Below are 14,650 nucleotides of genomic sequence, written 5' to 3'. Positions count from 1 at the left end.
TTTTATCTGACCTTCAATCTGGTTTTACGAAAAGACACAGCACTACAACGAACGCCTTAAAAGTAGTAAATTATTTTATAAATTTCTTAGACAATAGAGAACATTGTGCAGCACTTTTTATTGACTTATCCAAGGCTTTTGATACAGTAGATCATGCCTTATTGTCATAAAGACTCTACAGTATAGGTCTCTCAGATCAAGTTGGTTTGAAAACTATTTATCGGGTAGATCACGGTGTGTGCGGGCAGAAGGTATAACTTCTAGTTCTCTTAATGTATCCAAGGGTGTACCACAGGGATCGGTTGTAGGACCATTGTTATTTATCATTTATATAAAGAATCTTAATCACAATGTTTTAAATGCAAATTTCCATTTTTATGCTGATGACACAGTAATTTACTGCTCTGCGTCCTCCTCACATCAGGCTCTTTGTCAGCTCCAGACTGCTTTTAACATTGTACAATGTAATTTGTGTGATTTGAAACTTGTTTTAAATGCTGGAAAGACGAAGCTCATGATGATCTCGAAAGCAAAAACCAAGCACTTGAACCTCCCTCCTATCACCACTTCACAGGGTTCTGAGATTGAATCTGTCTCAGTTCAAATATCTTGACATTATCATTGATGATTCTCTTTCTTTTAAACCTCACATTTTAGAACTTTTGAAAAAATTAAGAATAAAATGAGGTTTTTACTTTAGAAACAAGTCCTGTTTTTCTTTCGAGGCCAGAAAGAGATTAGTCTCTGCAACGTTTCTGTCTGTGCTGGACTATGGAGATGTTGTTTATATGAATGCATCGTCTCAGTGCCTCAGCTCTCTGGATACCGTCTACCACGGGGCACTGAGATTCATAACAAACCTCAAACCCCTGACGCACCACTGTACCTTATATGCTCGTGTTGGATGGTCTTCCCTGACCACCCGTAGACTGAAACACTGGCACATCCTTATTTATAAAACTATTCTGGGTGCTCTTCCACAAGACCTAAGGATCTACATTAGTAGGAAACGCAGTGGACCGTATCGGCTTCGCTCCGAGGACTTGTTTCTTTTAACTGTCCCAAAAGTCCGTACAGAACTTGGGAAAAGGGCTTTTAGTTACGCTGCTCCGGCTGCCTGGAACCAGCTGCAGAATGAGCTGAAACTCAGAAAGCTGGTCTCTCTGAACAGACTTAAAGCAACTCTTAAAGATATTGAAGCAGACCGCTGTGTCTGTAAATGTTTTAATTAATGTTGTGATTGTGATAGTTGTTTTTGTCTGGACACTCTTGAAAAAGAGATTTTTAATCTCAATGAGGCCATATCCTGGTTAAATAAAGGTTATAAATAAATAAATACAGTTCATATGTCATTATAATGACCGTGTGACTACTGTGAGACATTTCCCATATTCCACAAAGTGAAATAGTAAATTGATAATGTCAATACAACTGAGTGAGTTAAAGCATGTATTAAAGGTGTGGTACGTGATAGCATGTAACTCTGACTCCAGCCACTAGAGGTCAGGAGAGCACAGTTTGATCAAATTAATTTCAAAATCTCACATTGTGCATTTATTTGAGCTTTCACATCTGCAACTAGTGGAAAACATTTTCTCATTCAAATCTTTCACTTGTACAAAGTATTGAAAAGATGAACAAATAATGCAACATTTAAGAAAATAACTGACTAACTTTGGATGGAACATTGTCAAAGGCTTAGGGAGGGTGAGACTCTCCCAAGGGCCTATTATATCAAAAAGTGTTCAACACAAGCGAAGAACACACACGTTTATGTAACAGTAAGGCCTGCACATTGAAAAATGGCGCTAAAGGGGAACAGTATAGTGTTAGTTACAAGACACAGATACAGTTATTTTACTGAGGATGGTAAGGTTAGAAATAGTTACTTATAGTAGGGTTAAGTATCTTTCTTTTTTCCAGAGACAGAGAAAACAAAAATGCAAGTCAGCTGAGGACAAATGTACGCCCCCCCCCCCCCGCCCCGCCTCCTCTATTATTATTCGCACTGAAGTGACTGTTACTGTCTTCATATTAGAAACAGGTTGGCTTTCGAGAGGAATTTTAAAAGAATACAATGCATGCTGGGAATCAGCTGGATATTATGTTCACTCCCCATTTATGTGTTTTTTCCTGCATTTCACAACTAAATAAATAAGATAACAGGACTTTAATTTGCAGCTAGAGATTTAAGTTAGTAAAGTTCATATTTTTGTATGGATCATAATCTATAATAGTATTTTTTTTTTTTTAACAGTGCATCACGCACACGCAGACATATATTCGGTCTTCAGGACTGTGAAATATCTGCTTCCATCCCTTTTCACTGTACGCCCAGTTCCTCAGTATTATACAGCAGGTTTATTTGTGTTCAATTTAAAAATGTACAGTGATCATTTAAGGAAGAAAGGGGAGAAAACAGAACTTCAAACAGAGAATGAGAGAATAAGAAAACATATAAAACAAACGGGAGGGAATAAGAAAGAGAGGAAGAAAATACAAACACATTTCATGTAGTTATTAGACAGAATTTGCATCGATCCACAGTCTCAATGATGGAGTGTCCGTACTCTTCCAACAGTGCAAAGTGAACCAAAGTGAAAATCTCCAATAATGTATGTGCATATCTTGTATATAAGGCATCAACATTGAATAATACTGGCAACCACCTCACCTTTTTCTCTGTATATTTTAGCAACGTTTTACAGAGAAATGATTTGATAAACGATACTATCACATTAGTCATTTATGTGCTCAATGTAATCATTTCAGTGCCTCCATTTGTACTGTTAAATGACATTTTTGTTTGCTCAGCTTAATGATTCATGATCTTGAACTACATCCATCAATCACCTCTTTCCCTTGACAGTCTTACTGTGAGTCACTTAGATGCAGATGTTGCATCATCTTTGATATTCCTCAAATGTATTTTACAGAATAATGATAATATTCAGATATCATCCAGTTTGTAGAAAGTCAGCTTCAGTATTCTGGAGCAGCCTGATCCTCTCTGCCTTAGATCGATTTGAGGGGATTAATGAATGGGTACCACTTTCCTTAAATGAAGAAGCAAACTACAATAAGTGGAAGAAATGTTTTCAACATTTCCACATCTACCAGCGGACTGTGCAGTGCAGGGAAGATTCTTAAACTTGAATCATACTCCCTCGCAGACACACAGGGAGATATGTTTGTGCAAAATGGTGAACTACATAATGTTGAATGTCATCTGTGGTTTTTCGGGAGCCATCCTGTGCTGTGTTATCAGTGATATTTGAAACGTTGGACTTCACACGTTGGAGAATCATGAAATTCTCATCAGTTCCATGAAGTAAGCCTTCCAGAGATTGTCTTTAGACTGAGATGCCAACAATCCAGAATTGGTTCACTATTAAACTACTTATGTTAACATTTGGAAGACAAATTGGCTGAGAACAAAGAGAGGAAGGAACGTGAGGGAGAACTTGTTTGCAACGTTCTTCAGCAGGACCTCCACTGGGTAATGGTCACTAACCTCCAGCGCCTGAAAAGAAACCAAAGAAGAAACACTTCAACATCAGCACAACATCTGTAGAACAGAATGTGGGTTTTATCTGCACACACATACGCACGCACACAACTGTTACCTGATCCTCTGAGAGTCGGTATTCCCTTTGGAAGTTAAATGGGCTGGCTGATAACGGCACGATCGCTCTGGCGAACCTTTCTCCATGCACCACGATCCTGTTACACAGAACGGACACATTTGACTGTTGTTTTCTTATTTTTCTCGAAAGAGTGACAGCATGTCAACAAGCCTCGTGGTCCTTGCACACGTCCGTGCTCCGGTCACATACTTACTGCACACAGAGGCCTAAACTAACAGCCACAGTGACAACACATGAGAGGGTGTAAATTAGAAGTTTCAATATTCTATTTCAATTTCAGTTTAAAAAACAAATAATTTCAGCACTGAGGGCTGTGTCATTGTTAGACGATGGTTTGAACTGTCATTTTCAAATTATTCTTTAAAAAGATAGAACTTACATTTTTGGAATGTAGCCTACCACACAAATGACATACTGTATGGTTAATTTAAAATCTAAAAATAAAATGTAATAACAATAACTTATAAAAAAGATTAAAAGAGAAGAGAGGGAAAAGATTACTGGGAGAATCGTCAATCCAACTATTGATTTGAAGGTGGAATTTAAAAGCTCATTTCCATCGATTTATGATGTAGAAATCGAAATTGTGACACTCCTAGTGCAAATACACTGCTCTTCAGTTAGGTGCCTGAGACATAATCCATACATGACATCCGAAAGCTTACAGCCTGCAGTAAAAAGGTGGGTTCACCTGTCATAGGTGCAGGAGGTGGTCGACCGCACAGTGGTGTCAGTCTTTTCTGGAATGAGCCAAAAGAGGTTCTTCTCTGTAATCAGGCGCACATTCTTCCTGTTCTTCTTAGCAAGGTATCCGCAGTCAGCGTTAAAGTCCCCAAGAAGCATCACATTCTGCTCACATGCACAACACGGATGGTAAGGCTACAAAAATCTTGATTGGGCTGAATTTTGAAACTGTGCAAAAGTGTCCTCCAGTTATCATTAACATTCAGCAAAATGAACTTTTACCTCAGTTTTCCACATCGTCCTCACATGTTGTAAAACGTCATACAGTGCATCAAGCTCTTTAGTGGTGTTGGCTGGAGTGGTGTGCTGAGGTATGAGGACAAACTCCTTTATATCTGAATATATAGAGAAAAGGTTCATATGCCTCAACATCACCGTGAGTTTCATCATCTTGAGAGGGAATCCTGAGTGTCAGAGAGCTCACCTGTATTGGGGGCTTTGAAGCGGACAACAAAAGGCTCTCTGGAGAACGCGTCAACATCTCCTGGTCGATTATCTGGGTACTGATAATGGCCAGTGACTGTCACTGTATCAGTCCTGCACACAGTCAGACAAACACAGTAAACATCACTGCCTGCACTGAAGCTGTCTTAACGTTTTGGTGAATCGCTTTAAGTAAAGTAACTTGATAAAAGCTCACCTGTAAACAAACACATACTGCTCCTGGTACGAGGCTGACCTGCCCAGCCGCTCACTGGCCAAAGCTTCATACTCATGTTCGGGGTCATAACTGAATATTAAAAGACACAGACAGAGAAGATGTAACTGTTGATACGTTAGTCTCTGTGTGTGAGGAGTGACACATGCGTTGCACTGCACTGATGTGACTGCAGACGCGTGTGTTTCCTCTGTGTGTGTGTGTGTGTGTGTGTGTGTGTGTGTGTGTGTGTGTGTGTGTGTGTGTGTGTGTGTGTGTGTGTGTGTGAAAGTGAGTGATGAGCACCTGTTCAGGCGGTGAAGCAGCTGTGGTAAAGCCTTTTCTTTATTGTCTCTCACTTCCTGGAGCAAACACACGTCACAGCGAGCGATGATCTGCAGCACATCACAGCAATGAAAACGTGATTTGCAATGTAACACACAGAACTGAGTGTTGCATTGAGCAACATTTGATTCCATGTGATTTGTGCTTTTCGTGTTATGAAAAATCAGATTTGAGCCACTTGCAGTCTGAACAAAGCCTTAGCCTCGCTGCTCATTTGTCCCAGTGGCCATTCTCTGTATTGCAACTATACAATCCTAAAAAGCATTTTTAAAAGCTGCACATATTACTTATATTACATAACTGTTTTAAGAATCAGATGGATACATTTGTTCTGTTTACTAATATGTATTGCTTTGATATATTAAACCAAATAAATATTGACTTTATAATTACAGTGAAGAGTTGAATATGAAGGTTATTTTACTGTAATAAGGGAGTTCTCTGCCACATTTGAAATGTTTTGTCTTGATAGTAACGTCACTGAAAAGTTACATCAACTGAAATCACTCATGCATACTCAAGAGAAGGTGGTAATGTAGGGAATGTTGACATTTGGTAAATTAGTCCTCTTACTTTGTCCCGATACAGGTATATATGTATATTCTAAATAATTAAGTAATCTGAAAGGGAATAAATAAAAACATTAACCACTGATGTTCAAGACAGAGGTCAAATATCTCTTACCCTGGCAAGAGTATGCATGACATTGCTCTTCTTGCTCTTGGAATCCCCAAAGTGATGGAGGTTGAAGGCACAGATTCTAAAACCCGAAGCCCCTTGAACACCACACACACCCAGGAAGGCAAGTAGGAGGAGGGAGGAGGACTTCATGACTGCAAGAGACAGTAACCCTGTGTGTGAAGAAAATCAGATTTGATTAAACTCTTCCAAACAAGAGCAAACGTTCATCAGACCAAAACAAGCGGAAGAGAAACACAGGCCTGACAGCCAGACTCACCAAACCAACACATCGCTCCATACACACCATACGAACCCAGACTCTCACATACACACTCTGGGAAATGCTCTGTCCCCTTTACCTTTCACACCTTTCAATGGTTATATTTAGGTACAACGTGTTGAAGGTTATACATTTAGATCAGATGTTGAAAATGGTTTGTTTAGATTAAGGTTGGGATTGGGTACTATTAAGGTTGTGTTGTCGCTCGGGCCCACAGACTTTACATATGGATGATGTCCCACACTTTAAAAATTGCTTTTCTAGAACCCTTAATGCAAAAATAACAATAAAAATAGTACAACATTGAACAGTGATGGTACTGTACACTAGGGCAAATCGACAGAAGGCTGTATCCAGCTCTGTCAATACAGCTGTGAAGCCCACACACTGTTTTCTGAGGGATCAACACACACCTAGCTTAGCTTTTAACTAAAAAAGTAAAAATACTTATGATGAATGAAATAAGACTAGATTGTGTGTGTGTGTGTGTGTGTGTGTGTGTGTGTGTGTGTGTGTGTGTGTGTGTGTGTGTGTGTGTGTGTGTGTGTGTGTGTGTGTTTTCAGAATCATTGTATTAATGTTAAAGTTTTTCACTTCACCAAATATTTTTGTAATATTCCTGTTTTATTTATTGAGCTTTAGAATGAGCCTAAAACCACAACTGTTGTCTGAACATCTTTCAGCCAACCACACACACACACAGAGATACAAGAGATTAATTTATACCACACAGTCACACATAAAGCTCTTGTGAGAGCTACAAACCTGCTGTTCTGTCAGCATCGTACACACTCAAAACTAAACTGTTAAAACACTTCCAAGCTTTATCCCCAGCAAAACAATGAAACACAGTCACAGTGGAGCATATGTTCTGTTTGTAGTATACCCACTCACTCTCTGCCTTCGTCTCAAACACACACACACACACACACACACACACACACACACACACACACACACACACACACACACACACTTCTCAGGTTACAAGTCACATTCCCCAATAAGATGTTATAAGATCCTTGACTCCGTCTGTTTAAAATAATCAATGTAAGTCAAACAGCGACTTACCAGTTTGTTACTTGTGGACTTGTTTGTTTCTTGCCACCTCCTCTAGTGAAACCTAACCCTAACCCTGTGTTTCCTGTGGGAGGGACTTCTCGCTGCACTAGAAGTCCAACTGCAGGCTACAGTAGGTTCTGCAGTTAATAAGTCACTTTTTACTTCTATAGTTTAACCTTCAAGGCAGTACTCACTTTGTGACATTGATTTAAAGATAAGTCAGCTATCAGGTAGATAACGCTTGATCATTGAGCGAATCAGGAGTGTGTATCTTAACATTCATGTGGTTCATGTAGGGGATTGTTCTCTTACCCAATAATCTCACTTCAGTGTGAAACTAAATGGTCTGTTTCCTCTTTCTTTGTTTCTCGATTAGTCTCACAATCACACACGTGCACCTAAACCTAGTGGAAAAGTGGAAGTAGACGGTGTGCATTTCTCTCCACCAACTGCTCAGTTGTGAGAAATGGGCGTGAAGGAAAAGGCTTGAAGGGGTTGAGAGTTGTTTGAGGAAAAAGGGGTGAGTTAGACTCTAAATATAGCCTCTTACAAAGGAACTTCATTTTATTGAGGAAGAACTAAATCAGACTAGATTTATGATCAGATGTCATGTCCAATATTGTTGAACTTTGGAATGAAATTGTTTTCTATTTTACAGCGCCACACATTGCTGTTATTTATTTTCATTTTGTACCACGGTCTTTTAATTACAAAATGGGCACGAACACATACAGCATGTCTAAGCTGGTGGAGCAGCTGTGTTTGTATATAACAATAATAATAATATTAATATTATTACTAATAAGTGGTTTAAGATTTGTTGTTACTATATCAGGTGAGACCTTTAAGCAAAATAAATAACAGTCCCTCTCTTATTTATACATTGACACTTAGAGTTTGGACACATTCATATGAAATAACAAAAACTGACCAAAGCATCGTTAATACATTACAAAGGAAACATTTAATGTTGTATATGTTCAATGGGCTACACATGAAGGAATATAGAAAGTCATTCACAGACCAGGAACCTTATCTTGGTGTTCCTCTAACATAAGGTGACCCTCCTGTATCTGCACCTTCACCATACAATATTCTACAAAGGCAGATGGGCGTGGAGGTGATATAAAAGCAGTAGCATCTATTAATGTCACATTAAAGTCATAGATTCTACAATGTGTGTGTTTCTTGGTAATTCCTGTACCAATTCATCTCATTGTGGTATTGACAGATACTGTATGTAACTTGATTTACAGTTCAGAGTATGCAGGTAAATGTGGACGTAGAGTGGGAGACAGCTGCAGTGAGGAGAGGACGATGCCTGGAGGAGAGAATAATCCAGATGGAGAAGCCTGTTGGAGTCTCTTCTGTGCCGTAGACGATGGTGGACACTGATCAAAAGGTGAAACTTGGGGACCACTGACTGAGCACGTACACAGTAACTACGGAGCGATAATAAAAAGGGACTCGTGTAGTTTTACCTGACGAACTTGATGTGACGGTGGAGAACTGGAAGTGTTATGTATTTTAGATTAAATATACATTTAGCAGAGATGCTTTAGGACTGTAGAAATAGTCAGTAATAATGCAACCAAAATCAAAGCTCATCGGGGACTTTACTCAAATTGTAATAGTAACTTGAAAATGTAATTCCACATTAGCGTTATAATTTTCTACACGTTACGAGTAAAACTTTAAATGTAAAGGCAATAATGCTATTTTCACCTATCGTATGGGCGTGCCATTACCATATTAAAATAAAAAGTGTTTGACATTTAATTCTCAAAGTCGTACTCTGCTTTACAGTGGACAATATTCAAATCTTATAAAGTAAAATGCAATTTAAACACTGATTATACTTATGGAAGAAATAATTTGTTCAAAAGTAAACTATTTAAAAATGAAAACAGCATATTAATTCTCAAAGACTTAACTTCCTGTACACTATATTCAATCACAGTAAGTGAAACAGCACCCCCACCCGACCCACCACCAGGAGGTGCTCCTCCAGCCGGGTCAGAAACCAGCCTGGGCATCAGTTGGCTCAGGATCTTGTAAATCGTGTAGAAGCTGCAGATGGAGTTCAGACACCAGCCATGCCCAGTGCAGTCTGCTCTCCTACAGTAACATCTCTAATCTGCTGCACTTCATCATAGACCAGTCAGTCCTCTGCAGAGGTGTTAGTTAAACCAAGTCCTCTGAATAAATAGCAATAACCAATTACTCAAACCACTTAATACAAGTTTGCATTATTTGTGTCCCGTCTGTCAGCAGGAAACATTTGTACATTTAGTTTCATCAGTCACATGTGAACCATTAAGCCTAATAAAAAAATGTCCAGTGTTCAACCGACACTATAATCATCTTCTGGGTTATTAAATAATGACATCACAATATCAATAAATATTGAGGCAAATAATGCATAAATAATATAAATACATTGTGCTTGTAGAAAAGGTCCCTGTGCCTCTGCAGGACAGTCATCCGAATAATGACAGAACGCAGCTTCAGAGGAACGGACGTCTCATGTTCTCCCCATGCGTGCCCGATGGAAGGGACTAAGACGTGAGGGAACCGTGGCTGCAATTGAAGAGACTTGAGACGTACCAAATGTGCAGGTAATATCTACACAACTCCTCATACAGATGTACTACATGTACAATTGAAAAGCACAATTTTACTTTTGCAGTGCAAGCGATTATTTTCATTTGAGATTAAAATCGATGGTTTGGTTTGGAAAAATTCACAAGTGAGAAATGCAGTCACATTACCCAGAAGCAAAAGTGACTTACAATACTTTGTCCAAAAATTAAAAAGGAATAATTTAATCCTCATTCATTCATGTACATGAAATTATTATCAAAATAGTTGGCAATTAAAATATTTAATATATTATTGTGGGAAAACATCTTCATTAGTAAAGCTAATTAATAAGTAAAGCTGTCAAATTAAGGCAGTAACAAAATATAGTTGAAGTTAAAATTTCAATCAGATGCATTATAGAGAAAGTACCTTAAATGTGTACATTAGTACACTACTTGTGTAAATTTACTTATTCCACCACTGACTATAACCAGCAAAATTACACTTAATATACAATATATAAACAGTTAATTACCACTTATAGCCTTTGTTATTATACAAGTTACTTTTGCAGTTGGCTGTTTGCAGTCAAAATGCAGTGACGTGCGTTTGTTACCATATAATGCAGCAGTAACACTTTCCACACATTAAGAGCATACAATTTCACTTTATTTTGTATCTGAGGTGTTACTGTTCATTTATGCCAAATCTGAAGTATCGATAATATATTTTTAATTAGCTTGTAACTAAAATTAGCAAACATCTTTGGAGTTATGAATGATTACAGTTTAGTGTTTTGTGATCACTTAAAAAGCTAAAAGTCACTAATGTTCAATTGTATGCATCAATTTAATATGAACCCTGTAGTGTAACTAGTGTAACATGAAGAACAGTCATACAACTGGTGCAGCTTTACATGAACTCATACTTCACAATGCTGTACAGATTGTTAAGTCTTTTGAGGGCACTTGTCAAATCGGGCTATATAAATAAAATTGCCTTGACATTAAATGTCAACATTACCAATACGACACCAAGATTGGATATAATACCCAACATAGGAATCCTGTGAAATAAATCAAAGCCATCACCACGATCACTTTTGTAATCAAACCCACTTTTATTGGTCGTCAGTGGGGACAGGAAGCCTGCCGCTTCAGTTGGCGTGCAGGGCCTTCCAGCGGATCAGGGGGCCGCTGCTAGGGATATACTTCACCCCACAGCCATCTGAGATCAGACGCTTCTCAGCCATCATTTCGTCAAAGTCAGTGGCATTGAACTTTGTGAATCCGTACTTCTTGGAAATATGGATCTGAAGAGGAGAACAATGACTCAATCAGATCTTCAATAATTATAAGTACAGGCCAAAATGGATGAATTACAAAAAAGCATGGCAATAAGTAAGCCCCTTTGAAAAGCAAAACATTTTGTCTCAGTGGTCCCTTAAAGCACTCAGCACCTCCCAGCTGAGTTCATACACAAACCAAAGATTCACTGTCTGCAGCCATTGCACACCAGAAACGCACTGAAAGCACAACTGGTCGGCTTAATAAGCTGCAGAGCTGTGCCGGGACACCGTTCGGGATGCATTTCGACTCAGCTCATTTTCTCCTTGCCCAGGTTTCATGATAAGACATTCTAGTTCAAAACAATAGATCAAAATTAAATATAACCCAGAGGTTTCAGTGTCGACAGGTGAAATACTTTCTTACCTTCTGACGTCCAGGGAACTTGAACTTGGCTCTGCGCAGAGCCTCTACCACATGCTCCTTGTTCTGGGCCTTGGTACGCACAGACATGATCACTTGACCAATGCGCACACGGGCCACGGTGCCCTGGGGTTTACCAAAAGCACCTCTCATTCCAGTCTGGAGCCTGACGGGAGACAAGACCAGAGCAAAGATGATGTATTATGCAAAAAAAAATATTTCAATAAGTTTAGTCATTAAAACAGCATACAACATATAATCCCTCCAGATATAATGAGCAGACAGTTGAAAACAGCACAGTGATAAAGATTGTGTTCCATTTGCACACAGATGAGACTCACCTATCAGCTCCAGCACAGGATAACATTTTGTTGATACGGATCACATGGAAGGGATGCAGACGCATGCGGATGTGGAAACCATCCTTACCGCAGGTCTTCACCATGTACTTGTTGGCACAGATACGAGCAGCCTCCAGCGCTACACAGCAGTGGAGAGAGGGATGAATCAAAACATGAAAATATACACACATTTCTTTTTAAAGGACAATTCCGGCATTAGTAGACTAATGATTGTTTGTACTCGTTAGAGTTTTTGGTTGAGGGAGGATTACTTTCTTGAATTTTTGCAGAAGTATATCCACAGGTGGATGTTAACAGTTGACTATACCACCAAAAGGTTACATCATGCTGTGAACACAACTGCAGCCTTTTCTTCTTACCCACTTCCTGTTCCAAAACAGAATACACATGTACCTCCCAGTATCAACAGATTTAACCATGCATACCTACATCAGCATGCATGTGCACATGCACTACAGAAAGCCCTGTACAATCAAAAGTCCTGAACAGGTAAATGCACAACTGAAGACCTTGGTTTTACAGATGTAAACAATTACTGAGCAGTGGTTGGGGGAGTTCAGGTACATTTCTGCGTTTGGTCCTGGCTCCTCACCTTCAGAAGACAGCTGCTCGTACTCATCAGAGACCATGTGGCCACACAGGGGGAACTCATCTACCTTGGCCTTCTTCCTACCCAAGTCGAAAATCCTGATTTTGGGATCTACACAAGAAAAACTGAGTATGAGCTTATAAATCACACAATCACAGAGTTGAGAGTCAATCAGATGGATTGATTGTGTCTCAGTGGTCCCTTAAAGCACTCAGCACCTCCCAGCTGAGTTCATACACAAACCAAAGATTCACTGTCTGCAACCATTGCACACCAGAAACGCACTGAAAGCACAACTGGTCGGCTTAATAAGCTGCAGAATTTTCAATAGAATTGCAAAATCTGAAAGTATGAAACCGCTTACCAGGCACACCCCTGCAGAAGCGGGACTTGGGGTAGGGCTTGTTCTTGCAGTAACGATAGCTGTGGAGACAGACAGTATTAAAAGTAACGATTTACACACACAAGTCATCGTTTGACTTTTGTTGCTGTCATACTTTTATGGGTTTATCTGAGGCCACCCTGACTGTGGCCCAAACCCCATATATATCCAATACAGATGTAAACCAATATAGTTGCATCAGCAATACCAAAAACTAGACTAAGTTTTAGCAAATATTAATCAGGAGAATAGTGCATTTGCTTGGACTACTTAAAGGGTTTGATATTCACATGTGTTAGTAGGATACAGTCATTGTTATTTGACCTTGTCATGGCAATTGGAGACTAGAAAATTAAAATAACAGCCTTATGCTTAAATGATGCATCATGAGATCATCTTCAGGATGCTAAAGAGCCATCAAGACAACAGTCCAGTAATCACACAGATGTAGCTCAGATTTAACTGAAATATATATATATATATATATATATATATATATATATATATATATATATATATATATATATATATAATTTAAGAGGCACCAATTTTCAGAGTGGTCCAATATTAGTACTGAATGGATTCCGAAGGCCCTGAATATTACAAATCCCCGTTTCTGATGTTTAAGTTAACCCTCAACCACTTTAACATAGTACTACTATGATCACTTCTTTAAAACCTAAACCAGGAATGTAAAATAGAGCTTTGCTAAAAAGGAGAAATAATGTGTAACGTGTATTAAGATGAAACCCATAAGTGGCTAGGGTTAGTATTAATGTGCTAACGCTAGCATCATGCTAGCTGATGTCTCTTTCAACAAGCTAACGTTAGTGCTATGTACAAGTTAAATTGCATGATGACATTGTGGTCAAAAAACATTAACTTCTATACATGTTGTGTAGCGGACACATGTTTAGAAATACTACAATAAGACAACAGTCTAGGTTTGTGGACACGGCTTGTCGGAATGCTAGCACTGTGCACATGGTGCGAAACGGAGCCGCTGCCATTTTCCTCTAAGTGGGAACAAACCGGCCCCGCTATGAAATGATGTAGAACATAACTTACCATCGGGCTGGTCGGCGCCCCATGGTTGCGATCTATAAATGAACAAGTAAAAATGTGTTATTTAGTTAAATATAGGCCACTATTGCTGTAAAACAACTTTAAATCTGTCTATTTTACGGAGAGCCGAAGAAAACACGCTCCCACCACGTACTCACCTAATGGACGAAAGGACGATGACACGACTTCCGCTTCGTCATATAATAGAGGCCTGCGGGAAATAAATAATTATATTCAGTAACGCATGATTTTTGCTCCAGCATATGTTTGCAGTGATTAAAAAGCGTTAATACAACAAATCTATTTAAATGTATCGTTGCAAAAATGTATTTAAATGCCAGTGGGCGAGCTTCAACTGAATGCTGGGAAGTGTAGTTTTATACGACGACGCTTTACGAGACTGCAGGGCGACGTCTAACTTACATCCACCTCACCTGAAATTTATACTCTGACTTTTGCTTTACACTACAAAATGTAGACCTACTGCTTGATTTGACCTCATTTGTTTAGACAAAAAGATAAATAGATCAATACAAAATATTTCTTAAATATTAGGACATATAA

The 14,650-nt window shown here is 38.9% G+C and overlaps 2 protein-coding genes and 2 non-coding genes across 4 annotated transcripts; all 4 read right to left on the bottom strand.

Moving 5' to 3' along the window:
* Positions 1–1,541: 1,541 nt before the first annotated feature.
* Positions 1,542–7,665, bottom strand: dnase1l1 (deoxyribonuclease I-like 1). Its single transcript, XM_029435265.1, has 9 exons — positions 7,406–7,665; positions 6,058–6,224; positions 5,335–5,423; positions 5,032–5,121; positions 4,816–4,928; positions 4,614–4,726; positions 4,339–4,496; positions 3,627–3,723; positions 1,542–3,523 (listed from the first exon to the last, which is right to left on the bottom strand). The coding sequence occupies exons 2-9, from the start codon at positions 6,202–6,204 to the stop codon at positions 3,401–3,403; spliced, it is 930 nt and encodes a 309-aa protein (XP_029291125.1). The 5' UTR covers positions 6,205–6,224; positions 7,406–7,665; the 3' UTR covers positions 1,542–3,400.
* Positions 7,666–11,075: 3,410 nt separating this feature from the next.
* rpl10 (ribosomal protein L10) lies at positions 11,076–14,190 on the bottom strand. The gene is made up of 6 exons (XM_029435266.1): positions 14,090–14,190; positions 13,004–13,062; positions 12,643–12,750; positions 12,030–12,168; positions 11,692–11,854; positions 11,076–11,291 (listed from the first exon to the last, which is right to left on the bottom strand). The coding sequence occupies exons 1-6, from the start codon at positions 14,110–14,112 to the stop codon at positions 11,136–11,138; spliced, it is 648 nt and encodes a 215-aa protein (XP_029291126.1). The 5' UTR covers positions 14,113–14,190; the 3' UTR covers positions 11,076–11,135.
* Positions 11,405–11,539, bottom strand: LOC115011469 (small nucleolar RNA SNORA70). Its single transcript, XR_003832587.1, has one exon. It is a non-coding gene; the product is annotated as a small nucleolar RNA SNORA70 (small nucleolar RNA).
* On the bottom strand, positions 12,824–12,958 carry LOC115011470 (small nucleolar RNA SNORA70). The gene has a single exon (XR_003832588.1). It is a non-coding gene; the product is annotated as a small nucleolar RNA SNORA70 (small nucleolar RNA).
* Positions 14,191–14,650: the final 460 nt, after the last annotated feature.

The sequence above is a fragment of the Cottoperca gobio genome, chromosome 7 (genome assembly GCF_900634415.1).
Source record: "Cottoperca gobio chromosome 7, fCotGob3.1, whole genome shotgun sequence".
In the NCBI taxonomy this organism is placed as follows: domain Eukaryota; kingdom Metazoa; phylum Chordata; class Actinopteri; order Perciformes; family Bovichtidae; genus Cottoperca; species Cottoperca gobio.
Note: the sequence above shows the minus strand (reverse complement) of the source record. Positions and strands in the feature narration are given on the sequence as shown.

Coding starts and splice junctions, on each gene's coding strand:
- rpl10 (XM_029435266.1), bottom strand. CDS start 14,112: ATGGGGCGCCGACCAGCCCGATG. Junction 13,063..14,089: donor GGGCGCCGACCAGCCCGATG/GTAAGTTATGTT, acceptor CTGTCTCCACAG/CTATCGTTACTGCAAGAACA. Junction 12,751..13,003: donor CTTCTGCAGGGGTGTGCCTG/GTAAGCGGTTTC, acceptor TTTCTTGTGTAG/ATCCCAAAATCAGGATTTTC.
- dnase1l1 (XM_029435265.1), bottom strand. CDS start 6,204: ATGAAGTCCTCCTCCCTCCTCCTACTTGCCTTCCTGGGTGTGTGTGGT. Junction 5,424..6,057: donor TCATGCATACTCTTGCCAGG/GTAAGAGATATT, acceptor GATGTGCTGCAG/ATCATCGCTCGCTGTGACGT. Junction 4,929..5,031: donor CAGTATGTGTTTGTTTACAG/GTGAGCTTTTAT, acceptor GACTGTGTGCAG/GACTGATACAGTGACAGTCA.